Source organism: Plecotus auritus (genome assembly GCF_963455305.1).
Source record: "Plecotus auritus genome assembly, chromosome: 5".
Classification (NCBI taxonomy): Eukaryota; Metazoa; Chordata; class Mammalia; order Chiroptera; family Vespertilionidae; genus Plecotus; species Plecotus auritus.
Window position 1 is genome coordinate 123,267,677 of NC_137776.1, and position 25,941 is coordinate 123,293,617.

General features: G+C 43.5%; 1 protein-coding gene across 1 annotated transcript in view; it reads left to right on the top strand.

The window, feature by feature from the left end:
* The window catches only part of SAXO1 (stabilizer of axonemal microtubules 1), an 86,158-nt gene that overhangs the window by 50,031 nt on the left and 10,186 nt on the right, over positions 1–25,941 (top strand). The window contains exons 2-3 of the mRNA XM_080671462.1: positions 13,036–13,215; positions 25,213–25,415. Coding sequence (XP_080527588.1) covers positions 13,036–13,215; positions 25,213–25,415 — 383 coding nt within the window. The remainder of the gene's footprint in view (positions 1–13,035; positions 13,216–25,212; positions 25,416–25,941) is intronic.

A 25,941-nucleotide genomic window follows, 5' to 3' on the forward strand; every position in this document is an offset into this window, starting at 1 on the left:
ACAATTCCAGTTGTTCCACTTTGCCAACAGTAGGTTTTGCCAGTCTTTTTAAATTTAGTTATTGTGGTGTGTGTGTAGTGGTATCTCATTGTGGTTTAAACTTGCATTTCCCTGATGACTCATGATGGTATGCACTTTTGTACATGTTATTCTCCATTTGTATGTCTTTTTGTGATGTGTCTGTTCAAATCTTTTGATTGTGGTTTTTTTTTTTTTTGGGGGGGGGTCCTTTTGAGTTATGAGTGATCTTTATATATCCTGGATACCAGTCCTTTAGTAGAATTTTGTTTCCAAGTGTGCGGCTCATTTATTTTTTTAATGGTATCATTGAACAGGAGTTTTTGGCTTTGATGATGTTTAACTTGCCATTTCCTTCTTTTATGGTTATTACTTTCTCTGACCTACATCTTTGTCTTTCCGTGAATTACAAAGGTATTTTCTTGTGCTTTCCTCCAAAATATTATAATTCTAGCTTTCACATTTAGCTTTGTGATTTAGCTCAAATTATGTATGCATGTAATTGTATATCGGATTCAAGGATTTGTCATTTAAACCAATTTCTAGGCTGTGTTTGCACAGGAAGTGCCACGCAGCAAGGGTAAACAAGTACGAGTCTAGCTGCTGCTGGGGTTTCTTTTTAAACAGTCTGTAAGTGTGTGATCGGCACAGGGGACAGAACTTGCGCATGTGTGATTCTTGCCCCTGTTCTTGCATGCTTTCAGCAACCATATATTGAGTGCCCACCATGTGCTATGCATGAGACAGTGGTATCCAAGAGCTGTCTACAGGTAATCAGATTGTACAGGGGCTACAAGCATGTGGTGTGTGAATAGGGGAAGAGCAGAGTGAACAGGATCAGGGGTCCAGGAAGGCCTCCTTGAAGGAAGGGATGGAGATCTGGGTAGGAATAAGATTCTGGGGGGAGAGTTTCCAGGGTTTGGGGGCAAGATGGAGGAGACATACCAAGTCAGCACAGCCCAGAGTGGTTCCTGCTCTTCCCTCACAGGACAGGTGCTCTAAAAGTTGGAACAAAAAGGTGCCTTGGTGACTGGCATGTTTCTTTCTGGGTGTCTCTTCAAGATGCGGTGTGGCCGTTGCCAAAATGCCTACCCTCTATCTTTTTGACCAGTTGTACCTTCTTGAAGAGGTTTCTCCCATATGTTTAAATATTTTTGCAGAGAAGATACACTTCTTCCTCCACCAGGTCTCTCCGAAAACCCTGAACATATTCTTTGCTGCTGTCTTCAGCCCCTCAGTTTCTCCAAGGACCATTCTCTCTGCTGACTTCCCTCCTGCCCACTCGGCATGAGAGCGGCCAGTCCCAACAGAGCTGCTCTCCGTGGTGCCTGCCGTCCTGCTAGTCTCTGAGCCTCTCATTCTGCTGAACCAGAGTATCTTTCCTCAGAGCCTGAGCATTGCTGGGAAGTTCCCACAGCATCACCACCACTGGAAGGAAGTCCACACTCCCTTCTCGCTGCCCCTTCAGCACACTCGCTAGAGTCCTCTGTACATCCCTTGGACCTCTCTGCCTGCTGCCATTCCCAGCACTTCTGCTTTCTTTCTCTCTAGATGCCCCTATGCCCTGGGTTGAAGCCATCAGACGGGTGCTGCTTAGATTCCCATCTCTCCTCTCAAATGGTCTCTAACTCCACCCATCTTCCCTCCTTAATATGTCTCCTCTGTAGTTCAGGCTCTGGCTCCATCAGTTATTTTTGCTCATCAAAGAATCCCTATCTGACAATCAGTTTCTCTACTCACAAAGATGATCTGATTTCACTTCTTTTACCTACTACCCCACAATGATAATCACATAATTAATTCTTGTAATTACTCACTGAGTAATTTCATGAGTGCCTGCTTGACTTTTCTTGTTGCTTTTGCCACCAGATTTTCAGCATGGCAGTCTCTCTCTCTCTTCCTCCATTTCTTCAGCAGCTTCCACTCCTTGGTTCCAGCCCAGCCACGACTGAACCTGCTTTTTTGTCACCAAATGAGACATCCTCTTCTCAGCCCTCATGCCTTTTTATTTTTCTGTGGCATTTAACTATTTTATTTTTTTAAAATTTCTTTATTGATTAAAGTATTACATATGTGTCCTTATTCCCCCATTACCTCCCACCTCCCATTCATGCCCCCACCCCCCTGTTGTCTGTGTCCATTGATTAGGCTTACATGCATGCATATAAGTCCTTTGGTTGATCTCTTCCCCTTACCCCCACCCTCCCCTACCTTCCCTGAGGTTTGATGTTCTGATTGATGTTTCTCTGTCTCTGGATCTGTTTTTGTTCATCAGTTTATGTTGTTCATTATATTCCACAAATGAGTGAGATCATGTGATATTTATCTTTGCCTGGCTTATTTCGCTTTGCATAATGTTCTCCATCTCCATCCATGTTGTTGCAAATGGTAAGAACTCCTTCTTTTTTACCGCAGTGTAGTATTCCATTGTGTAGATGTACCACATTTTTTAATCCACTCATCTGCTGATGGGCACTTAGGCTGTGTCCAAATCTTAGCTATGGTGAATTGTGCTGCTATGAACATAGGGGTGCATATATCCTTTCTGATTCGTGTTTCTAGTTTCTTGGGATATATTCCTAGAAGTGGGATCACTGGGTCAAATGGGAGCTCCATTTTTAGTTTTTTGAGGAAACTCCATACTGCTCTCCACAGTTGTTGCACCAGTCTGCATTCCCACCAGCAGTGCAGGAGGGTTCCTTTTTCTCCGCATCCTCGCCAGCACTTGTCATTTGTTGGCATTTAACTGTTTAACTTAAACTTGTTTCTTTGACCTCTCTGTCACGGAATTTTCTTCTTGTTGTTAGCCCTCCCCTCCCCCCCAAACTTCTTTGTCTTGCTTCCTAAATATGATGTTCTTCAAGGTTTTTCCTTTCTCTACGCAGCAACTTTATTCATATTTTTATGGTTCTGTGTTATTCTAAATGTTTTCCAAATGTGTGATTCCTGCAAGTTGCCATTTTCAATAGTGTGTGGGCATTTCTACCAGAATTCCTTTGCTTCCCTTTTGTTGATTTTTAAAATTCATATATTTATCACCCATCCCCATTTCTCTAATCTGGCACCTTGACAGACATGGCTAATCAATCTAGATGGTTTTTCTTAGGAAGTTCTTCAATGTGGACCCCCCAAACCCAGGCAGCCACTGTTAGCTGGTACATCAGTTGCATATGACATTTATTTGTCATATTAGTACCTGATATTCCTTTAGGTTGCTTGTTCTCCTCACATATTTAAAGATTTGGCCCGGCTTTCTGTTACCCAGGATCAGGTCCCCTGAAGGATTAGTAACCACCAAAAGTTCTAGTTTATAATCCCTGCTCAGTTCCCTAGCATCAGGGGCAGGGTATAAACTTGAGTTATTCAGATTTCTCCCTGTCTGATTTTTTTTTTAAAAAGATCGACATAGAAGAGATAGGTAGAAAACTTGAGTTGTTTTCTCTCAAGATTGGCGTTAAATATATATGTTCAAAAAAGGTCTTGATTTGCAGTTCATAGAAAGCATTTTCACTCGTCCTTTTGCCTCTTGGGTATATTATAAATATGTGAGAACAACACACTTCAGGAAAAGCGTTGGCTTTTACCCACCCCCAGAGGCTAATTGGCTTGGCTTTGTTAGCTGAAAAGGAAGAAGGCCATTCCTGAGACATGGGTCCTCCCATGCCTGTAGGATCTCAGTGTTACTCCAGACACCCTGGAAAGGTTTTAAGCTATTGCCTTAAATGATGACCTTTAGGACTTGAGTTTGGTGATCCTTGGCACCTTCCCCTCTTCTAGACCAAGAATGCATTTTTTTGCTCTAAGTGTTTTCCTCCCTTGCCCAGCAGCTGTGACAGGTCACAGGTTTCCAACTACTGAAAGAAAAGGAAAAGCAGGCTGCAAATCCTTTAAGATTTTGAACTTTGAGTTTTAAATTGGATTGTTAATGGGAGGTGATAGGGGACCTGGGGTGACTGCTGCTGCTGACCAGCTGTGTGTCTTTGAGCAGTAACTCACATCTCTTGATCTCAGTGTCCACATCGGTATGATGAAGCTGTAGGGCTGGCTCATTTCTAGGGTCCTTCTGCATTCAGCACTCCATATTCTTTGTTTTCCTGCTTATTGCTGTTATTAATTTATCTACTGATACTCTTTTGTTTAGACAGTGAACAAAGTTCTGTGGAAAGATCAGAATTTTAAAGAGTTTTTGGAATTGTTTATATTTGTGGGTCTGCAGGAAAAGAGAGTGCCCTGCCCTGGAAGACTCTGATTGTAACTAGGGGGATGGGGAAGAGTCAGGCTTATGAACTGCCAATTTATTGATGGCCCTTAGGTTTATAAAGCAGCAGGAAACAGAGGTGTATGGTGCAGGCTGGCATCCCATCAAGCCACACCGTGTATGGCCATGATAAGGAGCACAGGTTTTGGGATCAGGCAGAAGACCTGAGGTTCTAGTCCTGATTTCGTCATCCTCTGGCTATATGATATTGAATGAGATAACCTCTCCTAAACCTCAGTTTTCATGTTTGTAAGTGGAATAATAATGGTGCTTCCTTCATAGCATTGCTGTGAGGAGTAGATTGGATAATATATGAAAATCTTAGCCCATGTGATGTATAGTAATTTGTCAATAAACATAGCCTGTTTTTTCCTCACATCCAGCTTTTATTTTATTTTGTTTTATTTTTAAATTTATCTTTATTGTTGAAAGTATTACAGATGTCCTACTTCCTCCTACTCCAACCCTATTGACCCCCTCCTCTCCTGCCCCCTCCCAAGGCCTTTACTGTTACTACACTATTGTCTGTCCATGGGTTATGCATATATGCATACACATTCTTTGGTTAATCTCTTCCTGTCTCCCACCACCTTCCTTCTGACATTCATCAGTCTGTTGCATGCTTCAATGTCTCTGGATCTATTTTGTTCAACAGTTTATTTTGTTCATTAGATTTCATATATAAATGAGATCATATGATACTTGTCTTTCTCTGACTGGCTTATTTTGCTTAGCATAATACTCTCCAAGTCCCTCCATGCTGTATCAAAGGGTAAGAGATCTTTATTTTCTTACAGCTGCATATTATTCCATTGTGTAAATGTACCACATTTTTTTTATCACTTATCTACTGATGGGCACTTGACTGCCTGTTTTCAGATCTTAGCTATTGTAAATAGCACTGCTATGAACATAGAGGCATATATTCTTTCCTATTGGTGTTTCAGCATTCTTAGGCTATATTCCACGAATTGGGTCACTGGGTTAGATGGCAATTCCATTTTTAATTATTTGTGGAAACTCCATACTGTTTTCCATAGTGGCTGTCCCAGTCTGATTCCCACCAGCAGTGTACTAGGATTTCCTTTTCTCCAAATCCCCTCCAGCACTTGTCATTTGTTGATAGTAGCCATTCTGGCAGGTGTGAAGTGATACCTCATTGTAGTTTTAATTTTGTATCTCTGATGATTAGTGACTGAGTATTTTTTCATATGTCTCTTGGCCATCTGTATGTCCTCTTTGGAGAAGTGTCTATTTAGGTCCTTTGCCCATTTTTTAATTGGATTGTTTATCTTCCTTTTGTTAAGTCTTATGAATATTTTATATATTTTGGAAATTAACCCCTTATTAGATGTATATTGGCAAATGTGTTCTCCCATACAGTGGGATCTCTTTTCATTTTGTTGATGGTTTCTTTTGCTGTGCAGAAGCTGTTTATTTTGATGTAGTCCCATTTATTTTTTCCTTTGTTCCCCTTGCCCTAGATGTGTCAGCAAACATATTGCTATGAGAGATGTCTAAGATTTTGCTGCCTATGATTTCTTCTAGGATTTTTATGGTTTCATGACTTATATTTAAGTCTTTTATCCATTTTGAAATTATTTTTGTGTATGGGGTAAGTTAGTGGTCTAGTTTCATTTTTTAGCATGTATCTGTCCAATATTCCCAGCACCATTTATTGAAGAGACTGTCTTGACTCCACTGTATGCTCTTGCTTCCTTTGTGAAATATTAATTGAGCATAATGGCTTGGGTCGATTTCTGTGTTCTATTCCATTGTTCTCTGAGCTTCAGACTTTTTTTTTTTTTTTTTTAAATATATTTTATTGATATTTTTGCAGAGAGGAAGGGAGAGGGATAGAAAGCTAGAAACATCGATGTGAGAGAAACGTCGATCAGCTGCCTCCTGCACACCCTCCACTGGGGATATGCCCGCAGCCAAGGTACATGCCCTTGACCGGAATCGAACCCGGGACCCTTCAGTCCACAGGCCGACGCTCTATCCATTGAGCCAAACCGGTTTCGGCAGCTTCAGACTTTTTATCTGCATAGTGGGGACATTGGATCAAATATTCTTCTGGATCCTTAGTTTTAAAATTCTATGATTCTACTTTGGAGTCAACTACTCTTTTACTTTTCTGGGTTCCATTGAAAAGTCTCTGCTACTCCCTTTACCATATATCAGGAAACATCAAGATCATTTCCTTTTACTTTTGGTTCTGTATCCTGGAGTGAAAAGACTTTAGAGAGTTCTGAGAGATTAAAGCACCTTCTCCTCTTTCCCTTTGTTGCCCATTGGCCCAACTAGGTTTGTGTCAGTGTCCTCTTGAGCAAGGTGGCCAAGGCAGCTCCTAAAATGACACATGTGTCAGAGAGCTGGAGAGGTCTCATTTCTTTCTTTTTTTTTAAAAAAAAATATATTTTATTGATATTTTACAGAGAGGAAGGGAGAGGGATAGAGAGCTAGAAACATCAATGAGAGAGAAACATCGATGAGAGAGAAACATCGATCAGCTGCCTCCTGCACACCCCCCACTGGGAATGTGCCCGCAACCAAGGTACATGCCCCTGACCGGAATCGAACCCGGGACCCTTCAGTCCGCAGGCCGACGCTCTATCCACTGAGCCAAACCAGTTTTGGCAAGGAGGTCTCATTTCTTTGGTTCATGACTGTCAAGACTACTTTTAAATACCCCAAGTATGGTGGTTCCATAGACTTCCCTTCGGTACTATCTAGGTCCATAGAAACTGAGAATCAGCCTTTCCCCTTTATGCTCTACTAATGCTAGAACAATTAATTTTCTTTGTAAATATCTTTCTTTCAGTAGTTTATCTTCCTGTACACTACCCAACTGTTCATCTGTCTGTTAAATAAATATGTCAGGCATTGGGCTAACCTCCAGAACACAGATGTCAGACTTGGTCTTTATCCTTGAGCAACTCCTGGATAAAGACCAACAAAGAGATACCATGGTGTTTGGTGACTTGAGAGAAATGTTCAGGGTGTGTGTGTACAGGTAAGGAAAGGAGGTGACCCCTTGAGCCAGTGGTTCTCAACCTTTCTAGTGCCGTGACCCTTTAATACAGTTCCTCATGTTGTGGTGACCCCCCAACCATAAAATTATTTTCGTTGCTACTTCATAACTGTAATTTTGCTACTGTTAATGAATTGTAATGTAAATATCTGTGTTTTCCGATGGTCTTAGGCTCTACAGCAGTGGTTCTCAACCTGTGGGTCGCGACCCACAGGTTGAGAACCGCTAGCAGGGTCGCCTGAGACCATGGGAAAACACAGATATTTACATTACAATTCATAACAGTAGCAAAATTACAGTTATGAAGTAGCAACGAAAATAATTTTATGGTTGGGGGTCACCACAACATGAGGAACTGTATTAAAGGGTCGCGGCACTAGAAAGGTTGAGAACCACTGCCTTGAGCGAACTCAGGCAATGACATATTTACTTTGAAATAGGAGTTTTGATATTTCAAAGTAAGACAAGGTTTTAGTTAACTAGCAACAAGTTAGATAAATAAAATCTGCCCTATAAATATATATTAGACGTAATTCCATTTAATGGAACATCAGTGTCTGGATGCAAGCGTTTTCTATACTAAAATCCCCTCTCATGATACCAATCACAATGTAGTATTTTGCCATTAAGTTTATTTTTCTGTTGGAATAAGCCTTTACAGTATATTACAGTTTTAAAAAGTAACAATATAGAAAAGGGGTTATTATATAAAAGCAAAGTTTTTATTGATTTAAGAAACAAGGGCACTGGCCGAAACCGGTTTGGCTCAGTGGATAAAGTGTCAGCCTGCGGACTGAAGGGTCCCGGGTTCGATTCCGGTCAAGGGCATGTACCTTGGTTGTGGGCACATCTCCATTAGGAGGTGTGCAGGAGGCAGCTGATCGATGTTTCTCTCTCATCGATATTTCTAGCTCTCTATCCCTCTCCCTTCCTCTCTGTAAAAAATCAATAAAATATATTAAAAAAAAAAAAAAAAGAAACAAGGGCACTGGAGAGGAAAAATATTGCTATGTCTGTAGAGTCTGTTTCATTGCAAGTGCCTGAATCCTTTATCCTTAATAAAATCTTGACTTTTCTGTCAGAGTGTGGGTGAATAAAATATATCTGCAGAAATATTTTGGTAGTCAACACAATTCTTGCCTTGTGATTTGAGGTTTGTAGGAATTCTAAAATAATAGGGCACTAATCGGCTTGGATTGAAATCTCAGATAATTGGATGGATTGTGAGCACAGAAATGGTAATAGTAGCTAATGTTTTTATCATATAGGAGATGGTTATTTGTTTACTGTGAAACACAACAGTTTATCTCAAGTGGACAGAAGATTAAAGCACTCAAATTATGTCCCTATAATTAGGAGCTACTTTATTAAACATATATGATATAAATACATGTTCATTTTTGAATATTAAATGCCAACAATGTGCATTTTGAGAAAGGAAAACTCAATTTTATTGAGCGTATTTAATGCTGTGAAATTCAGATATTGATACTATAAGGACAAAATATTTATGAAAGACCGATGAACAGGGAGGATCCAAGATGGCGACATAGGTAAACACCTAAACTGCTGCCTCGCACAACAATTTCAAAACTACAACTAAAAGACAAAACGTCCATCACCCAGAACCATGGGAAAAGCTGGCTGAGTGGAAGTTCTACAACTAGAAGGAAAGAGAAAAGAGCATTGAGATGTGCACAAGCGCTAAAAAGCTGAGGTACGGAGGCGCGTGATCCGGGCTGGCGGCGGGCGACTGGGAGCGCTGCTTTTTTCAATCTGAAGGGAGACAAGCTGCCGATTACTCCGAACTCCAGTTTCTGGGTAGACGCGGGGGACCCAAACTCCTACGGGGAGAAGCTGGACTGTCTGCCATCGGGTCGGAAAGTGAGAGTGGCTTGCTTGCAGGGCTGCACACAGGAATAATTGTTTACTGCACTGGGGCACCTGACGCGGGGATGCGGTCGGAGATGCAGAGCTGGCTAACTGGCAGCCATCGCTGTTTGTCACGCCCTAGCCTAGTGATGCCCTGAGACCCCGCCCCGCACAACCTACAAACCCACCCGAGCTCCAAGCAGCGGCTTTAGCATATGAATGGCCTGCCCTATCGCAGCTTAACCTAGCAAACTTGCAGCCCAGGTCAGACAGCTCCAAAACCTCCAAACCACAAGCAAAGAGGAGAAAACTGTAGTTCTCACTGTAGCTCCTGCTGGGTGGCCTCAGACAGTAGCTGACCTGCACCCCATTGGAGATCCAGAAGCCAGTGTACCTAGTGGTCAGTGTGAGACACCAGATTTCAACTCCTCACATCCATAAGTGACACATTCAAGAGGCAGACTCAGTGAGCACCAAAGCCCCACTGAAACAAGTCCTCACCTAAGTGTGTCTCCAGCGCAGCAGTTCTTCCATTATAGACACAGCGGGTCCTCATAGCCAACTGGCCTGGAGGTCAATTCCTCCCAGTGTACCAACAGCAATCAAGGCTTAACTACACCAAGACTTTGCACTCAGCCCACAAAGGGGTGTACCAAGAGCGTCCACCTCAGGTGATTGGGGAGGCTGAGCTACTGGCCCCTAGAGGTCACCTACCACACAAAGCCACTCCATCAACACAGGGAAACAGCAAAATGCGGAGACAAAGAAACATGTCACGAATGAAAGAAATGGAGGAAAGCAAACTACTGGACGACATAGAGTTCAGAACCACATTTATAAGGTTACTCAAGAATCTTCTCAAAACTGTCGAGAAACTTGATGAGACCTCCAAGGAGCTTAGTGAGACCTTTAAGGACCTTAATGAGTATGCCAAAAAAATGGAAAAGGACCAGTCAGAAATTAAGCATACACTGTCTGAAATAAAGAATATACAGAAATTCAACTGTAGATCAAAGGACCCCAAGAATCAAACCAAAGATCTGAAATATGAGGAAACAAAAAACACCCAACCAGAAAAACAAAAAGAAAAAAGAATCCAAAAATATGAAGATAGTGTAAGGAGCCTCTGGGACAACTTTAAGCATACCAACGCCCGAATTTTTGGGGTGCCAGAAGAAGAGAGAGAGCAAAATATTGAAAACCTATTAGAAGAAATAATGACAGAAAACTTTCCCTACCTGGTGAAAGAAACAGACTTATAGATGAGATAGTCCAGGAAGCGCACAGAACCCCATACAAGAGGAATCCAAAGAGGACCACACCAAGACACATTATAATTAAAATGCCAAGGGCAAAAGACAAAGAGAGAATCTTGAAAGCAGCAAGAGAAAAACGGTTAGTTACCTACAAGGGAGTACCCATACAACTGTCAGCTGATTTCTCAACAGAAACTATGCAGGCCAGAAGGGAGTGGCAAGAAATATTCAAAGTGATGAACAGCAAGAACCTACAACCAAGATTACTCTACCCAGCAAAGCTATCATTCAGAGCTGAAGGTCAGATAAAGAGCTTCACACACAAGAAAAAGCTAAAGGAGTTCATCTCCACCAAACCAGGATTACATGAAATGCTGAAGGGTATTCTTTAAGAAGAGGAGGAAGAAGAAAAAGGTAAAGATAAAAATTATGAACAACAAAATGACATCAAATACCTACCAACAAGTGAATCTAAAAATCAAGTGAATAAAAAATCCGAAGAACAGAATGGACTGGTGAATATAATAGAATCAGGGACATAGAAAGGGAGTGGATTGACAATTCTCAGGGGGAAGGGGGTGTGAGGGGTGTGGGAAGAGATTGGACAAAAATCTTACACCTATGGATGAAGACAGTGGCGGGGGGTAAGGGCATGGGGTGGGGTGGGGAATCAGGTGGAGAGGAGCTATGGGGGGAAAAAAAGAGGAACATCTGTAATAATCTGAACAATAAAGATTTATTAAAAATTAAAAAAAATTTATGAAAGATTTCCTAGTAAGTAATTAGGAAAAACCTAAAATATTTGTCATGAATTTACTTTTATGATCACAAAAGTAAAATGTAAATGTGACAAGTTTATGTCTTATGGCTTTTCAAGATAGATATCTATAAATGAAAATAGAGATATCTGTAAAGGAACTTGTTTATATGCAGTTGTATTCATGTGAACGATACTGGTGTCGATCATTTTCTTTTGGGGGTTGGAGAGTTGAAGAGAGGTACCCAGTAACAACACAGGTGGCAGAAGCATTTACATAGATGGTTGGACTTACTAATTGTTGCCTTGAAAATAGCTTTAGTGTAGAGGGTGATGAATTCTCTGTATGTTTGTTTCTCTCCCTCTTTCTTTCCTTCTCTCCTCCCCTATGCATGGCCCCAGAGTGCCGTGTATTTTAGTTTCTGTAATTAAAATCAGTTCGGTGTAAAAAATTTTACAATAATTCCATGCCATTCCTTCATATAACTAAGTTGGAAATCACTCATGGAGTTTTGTTGATGTGCTAGTGTTTGATGACTAGAGGTGCCCCACTGGTTTGTAAGGATTGTATATGGGCACACAAATAATTGATACACTCCTTAGTTTTTGAGAGCTCAAATAGTTGCCCATTGTCCAGCAATTAGTAGAATAATAAGGTTCATTTGTTACTAACATGTAAAATGAAAAGCTCACTATAAAGTATAATGGCAAATTATTATTTATCACCTGCGTAATGAGACATAGAGTTTACTTAATCATTCATTTATATACTCAGTCATTCATCCAATAACTGTTATTGAGTGCCTACTGTGTGCCAGGCAGGATATGAGGTACTAGGGATGTAGCAGTGAACAAGGCAGAGAAGGTCGTGAACTTGATAGATGAGATAGATAATAAAGAAACATGCCAACTACAGATAACAGTAAGTAATGAGAAGGACATATGGTGTGGTGAGAGAAACAGAGAGAGAGAGAAAGGAGAGGGGAGCGGGGTGTATTTTAGATACAAATGATCAGCAGAAGTCTTTCTAAAGAGGCAGCAATTGAGGTGAGACCTTTCAGAATAAAGGAGCCAGATGTAAAATGTGAATATGGTTTCACGAGTCAATGGCATTTAGTATACCACTTTTGTGCAAAAATGATATTCAGAATTGACCCAGGAACCAATGAGGAAAGACAGAAGCCTGACCTCAGAGCACAGACTTGGGGTACCCTGTTAGGTCAGATGTTGAGCCCTAATTGCTGGGTGATTGGGAGGCCTCAGGGGAGGGCCTGGGCCAGTCGAGTTGGTACTCAGAGGACTCAGGGGCCACAACCATTTAACTAATAATGCAGGGAAGTGTTTAAACAAGCAATAGGGTACATGTAACGGCTGAACATCAGCCATGCTTGTGTGTAATGTGTTTTTATTGATTTCAGAAAGAAAGGGAGAGGAAGAGAGAGAATCATCAATGATGAGAGAGAATCATTGGTAGGCTGCCTTCTCCATGCTCACAATAGGTATCAAGCCTGCAACCTGGTATGTGCCCTGACCAGGAATTGAACCATGACCTCCTAGTTCATAGGTCGATGCTCAACCACTGAGCTACGCTGGCCGGGTGCTTATGTGTAATTTTATGATCCAAGGAATTTCGACAATTAACCAATTGCAATTACAGATCATTAAAAAAATTTGGCGACTTTACATAGTTCAGTATGAAAAAAGGAAGGGTTAAATTTCTGTCTTCAATGATAGCAGTCATGGATTCATAGTCTGGGTCACATTTTGAGAAGATAGCATTATTAAACTGGATATAATCTTCTCGAGAAGGTAACCAACCTAATTTCATGTGTTTTTATAGGCGGCATCATTGTCCACATCTCCCTACCAAGATTTATGATAAAACAGAGAAACCATGTCTTCTCTCCGAATACACCGAGAACTACCCTATCTATCACTCGTACCTGCCCAGAGAGTCCTTCAAGCCCAGGATGGAGTACCAGAAAGGGTCCATACCAATGGAAGGCCTGAGCACATCGAGGTGAGGGCCGTGGTATGCATGTATGAACATATAATTAATGGGGTAATGCATGATACTCATGTACAATTGAATGTAATAATGTTCAATACTGCATTAATGTGCACTATTGACATATGCCATTACTGTCTTAATGTTAATTTGCTGTATCTCTGAAAATCCTGCATGGGTTAATCTGTTCAGTTTTCCCCAATCTCCTCTTAAAGAGAAAGGATTCTGGTGTTGAGGGCAGGGAAACAGGGGAGGGGAAAGACTAAATTGATCTACATAAAAAAGGTTGGAGGTTAAGTAAAGTAATAAAGGGATGGAAAGAGGGGGCAGCTGCTGAAAAAGGAGTTTTGGGCTTTGGCAGCTAAGCTCCAGGTCAGCTAGGTGGATGGTGATGGTGATGTTGGTTGTGGTGAAGGAGAACTTGATCATAGAGGAAGAGTGGGCTTCTTTGAAATTATGCTATAGACTTTGAATTGGGGCCCCCCTTGAATGTTCTTCAAGGAGAAATACTTCCTTTTAAATTACTCTTGCTTAATAAACTCTGATTCTTTAGCTCCAGCGCTGTGCAGAGACTGAACCACTGGGCTCAGTGTATTTGGGTTGCAGAGGTGTCTGTATTGAGGGGTTGGGGGGAGGTGATCAGTCTCAGGATTGTTCTACATGTTGCAGGACTCTTAACAGAATCTGCCCTCGAGGCCTCAGTTACTGCCAGGTGGTAACTTGTGGCTGGTGACTCCTTGGAGTAGAAACATCTTTGCGTCCAGTTGGGCAGCGTTTCAGATGGCGTAGATCAGTCTCAGATGAGACCTGAAAGATGGACATACTCACTGCCTGTGCCACCCCTCATGGCAGCAGGATTGCTGCGAGGTGGAGACGAAATGGTCCAGCGCAGCGCCTGCGCGTTACAGGTGCTCAAGACCTGGTGAAATTCTCCCTGTGCCTCGGAACTGGGCTTTTGTGGTGAAGGTCCCAGAGGACACAGGCAAAGCAGAAGAGCTCTAATTCATTCTGCCCCCAGGCTACCCCCAGGATGGGCCTGGGAACATCCTCTGCTTAGAATGGTGGGTTGGAGGCATAGGGTTCCTACTAAAAGCTGCTATCGTGTACATTTAGAGAAGAAGCCCATGTTTGGGTTTGGGGCAGAAAAGACACAGGAGGGGAGACAGGGGAGAAATGATGTGAAGGGTTCCTGAGCTTGGTGGGAACCACTGGATGGGGCAGCTTGACAAAGGGAGGGACTCGAGTGCCGCGTCTGACACTTGACTTGAATCAGGTCACTTTCATGCAGAGCAGTTTCTTAAATGATTTGGTTTAAGCACAAGGTTTCTGGGTCCCTCTTGAAAAAAATTGCAATTTATGCAACCTGCGTTTCAGCCTATGATATTTTAAACAATATGAACCTTAAAGTTTGGCCTCACTTTACGAAGAAAATACAGCATTCTTAGTTTCTAAGAGTCTAAAGACCACAACCAGAGCTGTGGACCCTTTCAGAACATTGCTTTTCCTTTTAAGAAACCTTGATTAACATGAATGAAAAGTCCTTGGCATAGCATAAGAGACATGTGATTGGTAGTAAAGGATAAGAGCTGTGTTGAGAAAGTGCTTGCAAACACCACATGCAGCCTCTAGATCAGCCTTGGGCAAACTACGGCCCGCGGGCCGGATCCGACTATTCTATCCGGTTCTCTTGCTCTCCTCTCCGCTCCTTTACTTTGAATTTATATTAGTTCACACAAACACTCCATCCATGCTTTTGTTCCGGCCCTCCGGTCCAGTTTTTTTTTTTTTTTAAATATATTTTATTGATATTTTACAGAGAGGAAGGGAGAGGGATAGAGAGCCAGAAACATCGATGAGAGAGAAACATCGATCAGCTGCCTCCTGCACACCCCCCACTGGGGATGTGCCCGCAACCAAGGTACATGCCCTTGACCAGAATCGAACCCGGGACCCCTCAGTCCGCAGGCCGACGCTCTATCCACTGAGCCAAACCGGTTTCGGCCCTCCGGTCCAGTTTAAGAACCCATTGTGGCCCTCGAGTCAAAAAGTTTGTCCACCCCTGGTATAGACACTGGTTTTCTCATCTGTTTATACCCAATTTGCGGGAAATGAAGAGCACCCCATGAATGTAAAGTACAGCACAGCTTCAGATGATCTTATATTAGGGATCTGTTTCATGTCCTGGAAATACAGAAAAGGGTGTTTGAGGGTCGTGTGTTGAGGAATGATTTCTGTTTGTTGCCCACAACCTTAGGAGAAGAGGATAAACTCTTTGGGGCAGGAGCTGTGCTCTGTCACCTGGCTGAGCCCCCCAGATGGAGCCCCACAGGCCCTCTGGCCTCTCGATGGTGCTTTGCAAAACAAAAACTTCCCCTCTGACCTGTCCTAAATCACCCTTGCCTCACGTAACTTACAACAATAAACATATCACCCAGAAGGCCCCTCTGTTCTTGTCAGAGCCAGAGTAATAATATCATTCATGTCAAGACGTGGCCCAAGTGGAGGAATGCAGAAACTGAAAGAATTTCCAAAACAAGATGTTGGTGATCCTGGGGGCCTTAAAAAGAAAAAACGGGTAGGAGCAAGGTTTCCAGGGGAAGGGAAAAGAGCAGAACTGCTTCTCTCCTGTCCTTTGTTTTCTTCCCCAGAAAGAGAACTAAAGGAGAAATAAGCAGAGGACATCTCTTCTCTCTCCTTTACATCAATATAATCATTTCTCAGTCCTGTGTCTTCCATGCTGGCCACTAGTGATCATAGACCAACAAAACTATGTCCCTATCAGGATGCTTTCTTTTTTGAGTTCCAACGAGATCTTATTGAGATAAATGAACAGAAATCACGATTTTGTCAACTATCTTTTCTGAGCCTTACAAACTCAGCAGAGACTCTGATTCATGTATCTGTACATACCACAAAACAACTCCCTGTCAAGGAATGCAGAGAAACTGTCTTCTGGGTGCCTCCCCTCCCCCCCCACCAGAGGCCTCTGGGGGATGGGATGGGTCAGCCCTGTGTCTGCATGGATTGTCATCCCTCTGCCCTTGAGACCCTTATTACCAGAATGTTCCACCCACGTCGCTATCTAAAGGCTGATCTGGTTTGGTTTCCGAGATTGGCCGTGGGGCTGCCACCTGCTGCATAATAAAGTCATGTGACCTAGGGCTTGGCTGGGTTTGGTGATTAAGCCCAGACACAAAAAACACCTGGTTTCTGGAAAGGTTATCATCCCAGCATGAGGCGTGAGTACAGCTGCACACAACTCTTGCTGACTGTAAATCTCAGGGATTTACAGCAGGTGCCGTAGGAGAGGGTTTGTGATTTTCAGCCCCCCTTAACTCTGATGCTTTCTCGCAGCCCTTGGTAATTCTTCCACAAAGGATCAACCTTTGATTCAGATAGACCTGAGACCAATTTATGAAGAAGAGGTTTGTACTTCAAGCCTCATTTCCTCTTAGGCGTGTCATTCTGTAAAAACACTTGGGCCCTGTTTTGTGACATTATTTCTGTTAGGTAAGCCAGATCCTTTAAGATGGGCAAAGTGGATAATGTCATAGGAAAGAAGTGAGTCCTCAAGATAGTGTGAGACCTTTATCCTAAAGGGAGACCATGGTCAGGGCGAATTGGAGATGCACATGTGTGTGGGAAGATTGCAGGTTCAGACTTGATGGGTTTGGCTGCAGGGTGGAGGGCAGGAAGTTGGCAGTGCACATTTCTTCCTTTATTGACAAGACTTTGGGTAAACTGAGGAGAGGCAGGGAGGCAAGAACTAAAAGAGAAAGGGCATTTGGTACCCTCTTCAAAAGCCAGGAAAGAAGCAAGAAAGTTGCTAGTAGGCTTGAGTCCTTCCCCACCCATGGAATTTTACACATTTTCTGTTCAAATACATACTTGGCTTTCTACTCAGACCTATACCCCAAGGGATATACTTACCCCCCTCTGCACATTGGCCTGAGAATTAATGAAGACATGCAGAAATAGGTCTCAGCACTAGACTTGCCTGAGCAATTTCACAGCCTTTGATGCTGTGTGTCTTTGATTAAATTTGGGGACAATTTGCCCATTATTTCTTCAAGTATTTATTTTTTTCTGTCCCTGTTCATTCCCCCCCCGCCCCCGCCAATCTCTTTTTTCTCTTTGTTCTTTAGTATGGATAGTTTCTATTCATCTGTTTTCAAGTTTACTGAATCTTTCCTCCACCTCCATTCTAATATTAAGCCCATCTAGTGGATGTTTTATTTCAGATACTGTATTTTTCAGTTTTAGGGTATACATTTGGTTCTTTTTATTTCATTACTGTTTGCCTTCTGTGGTTTCCTTTTAATTCATTATGACCTCATTTTGCCTTTTGTAATTGAGCATAGTTAAATAGCTGCTTTGGTCCTAACATCTGGGTCTGCTTGGGTTGATCCTCATGATTTATCTTTTTCTTTCTTGAGAGTGGGTCACATTTGTATGTATGCCAGGTAATTTTGGATTGATCCTGTACATTGTTAATGTCATATAGCAGAGACTAGATTTTTCTATATTCTCTTCTGAAGATGTTTTTTTTCTTCTTTTTAGAGCAGTTAGGCGGTAACTTGATTGGACTGAGTGAAAATGCAAACTCTGTCTTGGGTGGCAGCTTAAATCTCAGTTCAGTTTTTTTTTTAGTCTTTTAAAAAGTATATATTGTTTATTGATTTCAGAGAGGAAAGGAGAGGGAGAGAGAGAATCATTGATCGGCTGCTTTCTGAACACCCCCCACTGGGGATGGAGTCCGCAACCCGGGCATATGCCCTGACTTAGAATCGAACTGTGACCTCCTGGTTCATAGGTCGACGCTCAACCCCTGAGCCATACCAGCTGGGCCTCAGTTCAGTTCTTTACCTTTAGCCTGTTGCTTGAAGGCTGACATGCATGTGAGGTCAGCTAAGAGATTTGGGCCCAGTGATAGATAAAATTTGAGCTTCTTGTCTCTGGTTCTCTCCTTTCCAGGATTCCTTCTTCACTTTCTGGTGGTATCTGTGGTTGCCTCAAAATTTGGTCCTCTGGTTCTTCAGTCAAGAGAGATAGAAGGTGTTCTATTCCCATTTTAGCTGCCTTACCTACCACAGAGGGGAGCCTGTCTTCAGACGGAAGTTTGAAACAAAGTGGGAACTCCCACAGAGGCTCACTCCCTGCCATTCCCTTCTTTCACCTGTTGATTCTGCTCCAGAATCTTCCTATCTTGGTTGCTCTTTAGTGTGCCGCGCCAGCACAGCCAAGGGTTCGGTGAGCCTGAGGGAGGGCGGGCGAAGGATGAAAAGACACAAAGAGAATAAGCTGGGTCTAGGTCAGGGGTGGGCAAACTTTTTGACTCGAGGGCCACAATGGATTCTTAAACTGGACCGGAGGGCCGGAACAAAAGCATGGATGGAGTGTTTGTGTGAACTAATATAAATTCAAAGTAAAGGAGCGGAGGGGAGAGCAAGAGAACCCTCCGCTCTTTAGGCTCCGTGGGCAGGATAGAACAGCCGAACTGGCCGAATCCGGCCCGCGGGCCGTAGTTTGCCCATGGCTGCTCTAGGTGGATCTTCTATGCATGACTGAGACCACACAACAAATCCACACTGCAAGCTGATGGTTTATTTTATAGTCAGAGGTAAACAAGGTAATTTACAATGTTCTTGTAAGTTTCACTTGTTTTGGCAGCACTTGTTGCACCTCCCACAGCCCATTAGCTACCCAGGAAAGATCTAGGGAGCAGTCACAAGATCAAGCTTAATTATGCTAAGAGGGCTGTGCCCTCTAAGCCGGGACTTATTTTCGGCTTTGCCAGCAGGTCAGTCCCAGGCTTAACCCTATAACCACTCCCTACACTTTAGTGCTTACAGGTAGTTGTTTTTATATTTTGTCCAGCGCTTATATGAAGCAGTGACAGATGTTAGCCTCAGCTTTAGTGGGGGTCAAGGTGATGAGAGAAAAGATCAGGAGACGGGAACTATGTAGCCTGAATCCTGGAGGCAGGTGCTTGGAACCCTGTCGTTCATTGTGAAGATGAGGAGGGCTGTTTGTTCTTATCAGGATCAGCGACAAGAATCAAGCCCTTTGAATCAGCCTAGGGACCTTCCTCAGTGCACTGGGATGGGCTCCCCAACCTTCCCAGGATGACATAATGGTTTTCTTAGAGGGGTGCTTTTTAACTCTGGGAAATTTTAGAATTCCGCATGGAAGTAATGAAATCAAATCAATTGATCAACAAAGAGCAAAACCCCATATTGAGAGAGAGGACAAATCATGAGGAGTATCTCAGAAGTCAAGGGAAAGAGCGTTTAAAAAATGAGAGAGAGGATGGATAATATGAAGATGGTGCAGGAGGATAAAGGCCTGCAGAGCAGTGACTAGATTTGGAAACAAGGTGATACTTTCAGGCCTCACCTAGAGCAAGGAAGGAGTAGAATCAGAGTTGATGGGTGGAGCGTGATGGGAGGTGAGGAAGGCAAGTCTGTATCTGTAGACAACCCTTTCTAGGAGAGAGAAGGCAGGGAGAGAGGACTGGAGGGGAGTGGACTCCAGTAAGGCTTGTGTCATATTTTATTTTTCCCCCTTAAAGTTTAGAAAGTATGGAGCATATTTAAATACTGACAGAAAGGAGGCAGTAAAGGAAAAGGTTTAAGCACAGACCAGGAGATGGTCCATAGATTAGGTTTCCATGAAAGAGGGAGGTCCGGTTTTAGGGTAGGGGTGAAGAGATTGGCTTTGGGCAAGAAGAGGAACTCTTCTTTTTTTAATCCTCACTGGAGGAGTGATGATATTTTTTCCATTGATTTTTAAAGAGAGTGGAAGGAAAGGGTGAAGTGGGGAGAGAAACATTGATGTGAGAGAGACACATCAATTGGTTGCTTCCCACACCCCCCCCCCCCTGACTGGGGGTGGGGATGGAACTGCAACCCAGGTACCTGCCCTTGACTGGGAATCGAACCTGAGACCCTCTGGTGTGCAGGCTGACGCTCTAACCACTGAGCAGACCAGCCAGGGCGAGGAGGAACTCTTTCACTTTTTTTTATTTTTATTTTTTAAAATTTCTTTATTGATTAAGGTATCACATATTTATCCTCATCCCCCCATTTCCATCCCAAACCCCTCCCCACGTATGCCCCCACCCCCCTGTTGTTCGTGACCACTGGTTAGGCTTATATGCATGCACACAAGTCCTTTGGTTGATCTCTCCTCCTTACCCCCACTCTCCCCTACCTTCCCTCCGAGGTTTGACAGTCTGATCGATGCTTCCCTGTCTCCGGGTCTGTTTTTGTTCATCAGTTTATGTTGCTCATCATTTCCCCTAGATGAGCGAGATCATGTGATACTAGAAATACACTTATAAGAACCGAAAATGAGACAAGCAATAATGGTTATGCTGAGAGGCAAATGAATCAGTCTGTAGTGAGTTTCTTTCTGGGCCAACAGTTCTTTGAGTCCCAATTTCAATGTCAAACAGTTCCTTATGTGTACATGTCAGCAATGATATTTCAGTTCTGGATGGTGGACAAATGGTGGTAATGCAGGTCCGACCCTCTCTGGTTTGGTCCTGGGCAACCTGCAGTGACTCACAGCTGCTGACTGCTAGTATGGCAAGGCGTCGTCAGCGTCTTCCATCTCTGGACTGTTTCTCTTCTGTCTTCATGGCTGGAGCAGTCCTGTCAATTCCTCTCTGTTGCAGGAATCCACATGGTCTTGGAGTTGTTTTCTGAAAATATACAAACATATTCTCGACCAAAAGTTAATAAAGGAATCTTTTCTATAAATTTGACTTGGGATCCTTTTTCATTTTTTGCCCAAATGATTTTCCTTTGGCTTGTTTTGACACAATGTCTGTTTTTCATGGGTGTCTTGCTGTTAGCATTACAAATGAAAGTTAATTTTTTAAAGTAAAAATTTTCTAAATGTAATTTACTTACAAGATATTTTTCCTTACATGATATTCTTCTACTATTCCCCCTTTTTTGATTTAAATATTAGGAGACTTTTGGAAATTTTATAATGTAGTCTTGATAGCTTTTAAATTTTAATTTGTTGCACTAAAATATGACTGCTTTAGGTTCATTACAGGTTATGCAATTTTACCATGAGATGAACTACCAATATAAATTTTAGTTAACACTTTAGGAACAGCTTTTTGTCCAGTACCATTAATTTTTCTAGAATATTCGCTTATTTCAATTAGCCAATTTAAATTAGTCGGAGAACTTGACTACTATTTTACTGTCAAATTTAATACTCTAACAACAATCTTATTTTACCCTGTAAATATTAGTGGAAAGGATTATTTGCCTTCTTGAGGTAGGCCCTGAGCATTCCTGGTGCTAGGCTGGATTTAGATAGCAAAAACCCACTTCCCCACACCATGGGTACAAGACAACTCAAAAAAGTCTTGTTGCAGTGAGAGGGCAGCTGCTGTCGGCCAAGTCTCTGTCTGTTACCTGGGTCCCGATTTGAGCTGGGCATGGGAAGCAAAGCAGCCATGGGGGCAGGAGACCTCCCTCAGAAGGGGTGAGGGTTCAGGCCCCTGCAAAGTTGGGGGGGTGAGGGTCTGTGCCCCACTTCTGTTGACCCCCAAGTTCTCTCCTGATGGTTTCTCTGTGACTGTGCCTGTCTTAGGTTGTTGAGGAGGAACTCTTTTAAAAATGGATTCCATTTAATATGATTGATTAGTTGGGCACACTAACAAATTCTGAAGTTTTCATAGATAAACATTAATAATAGGTTTTAAAAAATAGTATTTCATGGCCCTTTTATCACTGTGAAAAATCTTCTTTGCCCTATTTCCAGGCTCCCAAGCTGTTGGCTTTGTTATTTCTTCTTTCCTTTTGTCAGACTCTTGTCAAACACCTTCCTGTGATTGGGAGTCAGTTGCTACGACCTTCCCAGCAGGACACTTTAACCTTGACTTAACTTGGACTCTCTCTCTCCCCGCCCTCCATACTATATAACTTTTATGGCTCCACACCTGAAAGAAACCTAACATCTTTGACCAATTTTTTTCTTGGTTCTTAGTCACAATGGGCACAGGGACTAGGAAATGCAACACAGGAAGAGAGGGGAGTGTTCTTAAAAAAAAAAAAAAGCTACTAAATGTGAGCAATTTCTGGGAAGGATAAAATAGTCTTTTCTCTTACATGACCTTAAAGGATGTTGGATTATGTGAGATTGGGGACATGCAGTTGCGTTGTGGTTACTGATAGGTTTCAGTGAATGTCCTTAACATAAAAACATAATGAGGAACATAAATTCAGGTTAAATTCATTCTTAGGCCACAGCAAGTATTTTTGGGTGGGGTATAAATGAGCTCAACTGAAAATCTTTCTGCTCTTCAGAAATAGATCATTTCCCCCTCAAGATCATTTTTCTTAGTTATAGCTGATTAGTATATTCAATCATAGATGTGCTTTCACAGGGACTTACATTTTGTACTGGAGAAGGAGGCTCCGGGAACAATTTCTTTCCCTCAACACAGTGAGCAAGGACTGTGCTGAATCAGCTTTTGCCTTTGAGCAAGCAGCTTCAGGACAGTCCATGAACCTGTGTTTGATTCTGGGCATTTTTCTGCTCTTTTTCTGTAGAAACAGCAGGAAGTAGGGCGTTAAGCGCACTGAAGGAAGCCCTTGAAGGAAGGTTCTCACAGTATCTCGAAGGAGAAGCTGGCTCCCTCGGGGGAGTAACGGTGGAGGAGGATGTCATGACCTGTGTGCAGGGTCCCGTGACTGGAAAGCACTCCTGGATGCTCTGGGGTTGGGAGGGGCACAGCTTGGGTGTTGGGCCTTGTTTCTTACCACTTGCCCTTGGCATCTCCTGATCCTCCTCCTTGGAACAGGGCTGAACCCTGGGGTAGCCATCGATGAACATGGGTTTATGCAGGCAGGTGTGTGTGTGTGGTCTCCGCTGCCTCCAAACTTCTCCCCACCCCTTTTGTTTGTTTGTTAATTCTCACCCAAGGATATTTTCCATTGATTTTTAGAGAAGGGAGGGGGAGAGACACAGAGAGAGAGAAACATCGATGTGAGAGAGACACATCAATTGGTTGCCTCCCACACGAGCCCTGACCAGGGCCAGGGATGGAGCCTGCAACCAAGATACATGACCTTGACTGGAATCAGACCCTTGACCCTTCAGTCCAAGGGCCGACACTCTATCCACTGAACCAAATTGGCTAGGGCCTTCCCATCCCTTTTGGGAAGGAGGAGAGCTCACCTGTAACTTGGGAGCCCTCCCCTGAGAACACAAACTCTCTGATAAAAGCTGCTTTGCAGTAATCACTATTCACACAGGGCTTTCTGGAAACTGCCATTTCTTTGTGCCACCTAGGCCCTGCCTCTGAGCCCCCTGCTGCAGTTGGTTGAGCATTAAGTAGACCCTGGCATGAGCTACACTAAGAAGGATGCAAGTGTGGACTGACCCTTGGGTTCTCATTGAGCTGCTCCTTCTGAAGCCCTAGTTGTATACAGTTGGCTGCCAGCGGCCTCAGGTCACTCAGCTTCCTCTTGCTGTTTACCCACATGGGGCTCAGGGGAAGGGAGCCCAGGCTGAAGATCTGTAACTGCTGCCGAGATATATTTTTAAATCTACCCAGAGGGTGTTACTGAGAGTTCAGCTGAAGCATCTCCCATTTCCTCTGCAGAGCCCTAGGGAGACTAGCTCTCCTGCTTCCTCACTCGCTGCCCCCATCCCACCAAGCATTTTCAGGCCCCGGTTTGGGTTTATGGACAACCATGTATATAATTCATGCAAGACAGGTTACAGTGGAGCGTGTTACCTTTGCTAGTCAAGCGTGGCTCAGTAATGCTGCTCCAGATTTCGGCCGGGAAGTAGGTTTTATTGGTATTTGGGCCTGATGTTTTCCTGTCCGGAAACCTCCCCCCTCCCTTGGCGAGGCTGCTTTGGCAAGCACCATCAGGGCCAATCTACCTCCCTCTTGTCCAGGTTAATAAATGGGTTCCAGGCAAAACCAGGCTGTCCTGTAAAGCAGAGCCCTTGGGGAGGAATATTTGCTTAGGAGAGTTTGCATGAGAACTGGGAGTCAGGATTGCCCTGGTGGGGACTAGAAGCCCAAGCCCAGCCATGGTGTCACCAGGGGGGATCCAGGTACAGTGAGTGAGCTTTTGGCCTCTCTGTAGCTGTGGGATGCTTAGGAAAGGGAGCGTTTCCTATTTAGTGAAGGCCATCACGCTTTTTCATCCCACTGTTTCATGCTCCCTGAAATGATGAGGGCACTGGAGGCAGGGAGAAGGGAAATGAAAGGCTCAATGTCTCCCTTTATTATACTGTTCTGCTCTTTTGGGTTTTCTGTAAGGTCAAGTCGAGGAAGGAAATAAATATTAGCAGGAGAAGCTATAGGACCACAGAGAAGGAAGTGGTGGTGTCTGAAAAAATAGAAGTTAGCTCCACAGTGAGGGGGCTTGCGGGGGAAGGAAGGCGGGAAGAGCAGGCACAGAGGAGAGGCCTTCTCAGTGGCCCAGGGTGGTTGGAGTGGAATGTGGGCCGGGGGAGGTGGGAGATGCGGTTGGGGAGTAAGGCAGGGCCAGGGCCAGCAAAGCTTACAAACCATGCTAGAAGGTTGGGCTTTATCTGGAAGGGTTTTAAGCTGGGAAGTGAAATGATCTGATTTTCAGGTTAGAGGGCTCATTCTGGCCAACTCAGGGGATTGAAATAGAAGTGGCTGTAAGGAAGCAGGAAAGCCAGGTAGTAAGCTGTCACCTGATCAAGTGAGGAATGGTCAGGGTCTGAGCCTTGGAGGGAAGACAGACTGATGAGGTGGAGGGGCTGTTGCTGGTGAGTGACTGGAGCTGTGAGGGGTGGATCCAGATGGTGTCCAGGAGCCTGGTGTGGGTGAGAAGGGAATGGGGTGTCTTTCTCGAAAGTGGGAAACAGAGGAGGAAGAGCAGTCAGGGGATGGAGTAGATCATTCTTAGCCAACATTTGTGGAATTGGGCTGAGTGGAAACCAAGAGCCGCATCTGAGCCAGGGGCCCAATGCATGTGCTTGTTTTCATTACAGGAGAGATTTTGGGCCCCACAAAGTGTTACCAGTGAAGATCTACCAGCCTGACCAGTTCGTCCCAAGTGAAGAGAATATGGATCTGCTCACGACGTATAAGCAAGATTACAACCCCTATTCTATCTGTCGAGTGGAGCCCATCAAACCTCGGGACAGTAAATATCCATGTGGTGACAGAATGGAGTGTCTGCCCACTTACAAAGGTGGGAGATGCTGAAGGGGGAGTTCGGGGAGGGACGAGGGACAGGCTGAGCCAGATGCAGGCCAGGAGATGTGTTTTACATGCACATCCCCTTAGTGCCGGGGTTGGGCAAACACTTCCTGTGGGCCACAGCGGGCCTGCAGCCCATTCTTGTACAGCTGTAGAGCTAAGAATGGTTTTTAAAATTTGAATGCTTAAAAAAACTTAAGACTGGTTCAGGATGTGTGAAAATGATCCAAAATTCGAAGGTCAGTGTTCATAAGGACGTTGTGTTGGAACACAGCCACACTTGGTCATTTCCACATTATCTGTGGCTCCTTTGTGCTAAAGCAAAAGCCGAGTAGTTGTGACAGAGACTGTGGGGCGTGCAAGGCCTAAGACATTTCATGTCTTCCCTCTTATAGAACATCTTTGCCAGTGCCTGCTTTAGCTTATTGTTGAAATCCTACATTGTGGGAAGCATTTCAGTGGAGTGATTGATTTATTTATTATTTTAAAAAATTATGGAAACATAACATATAGACAGA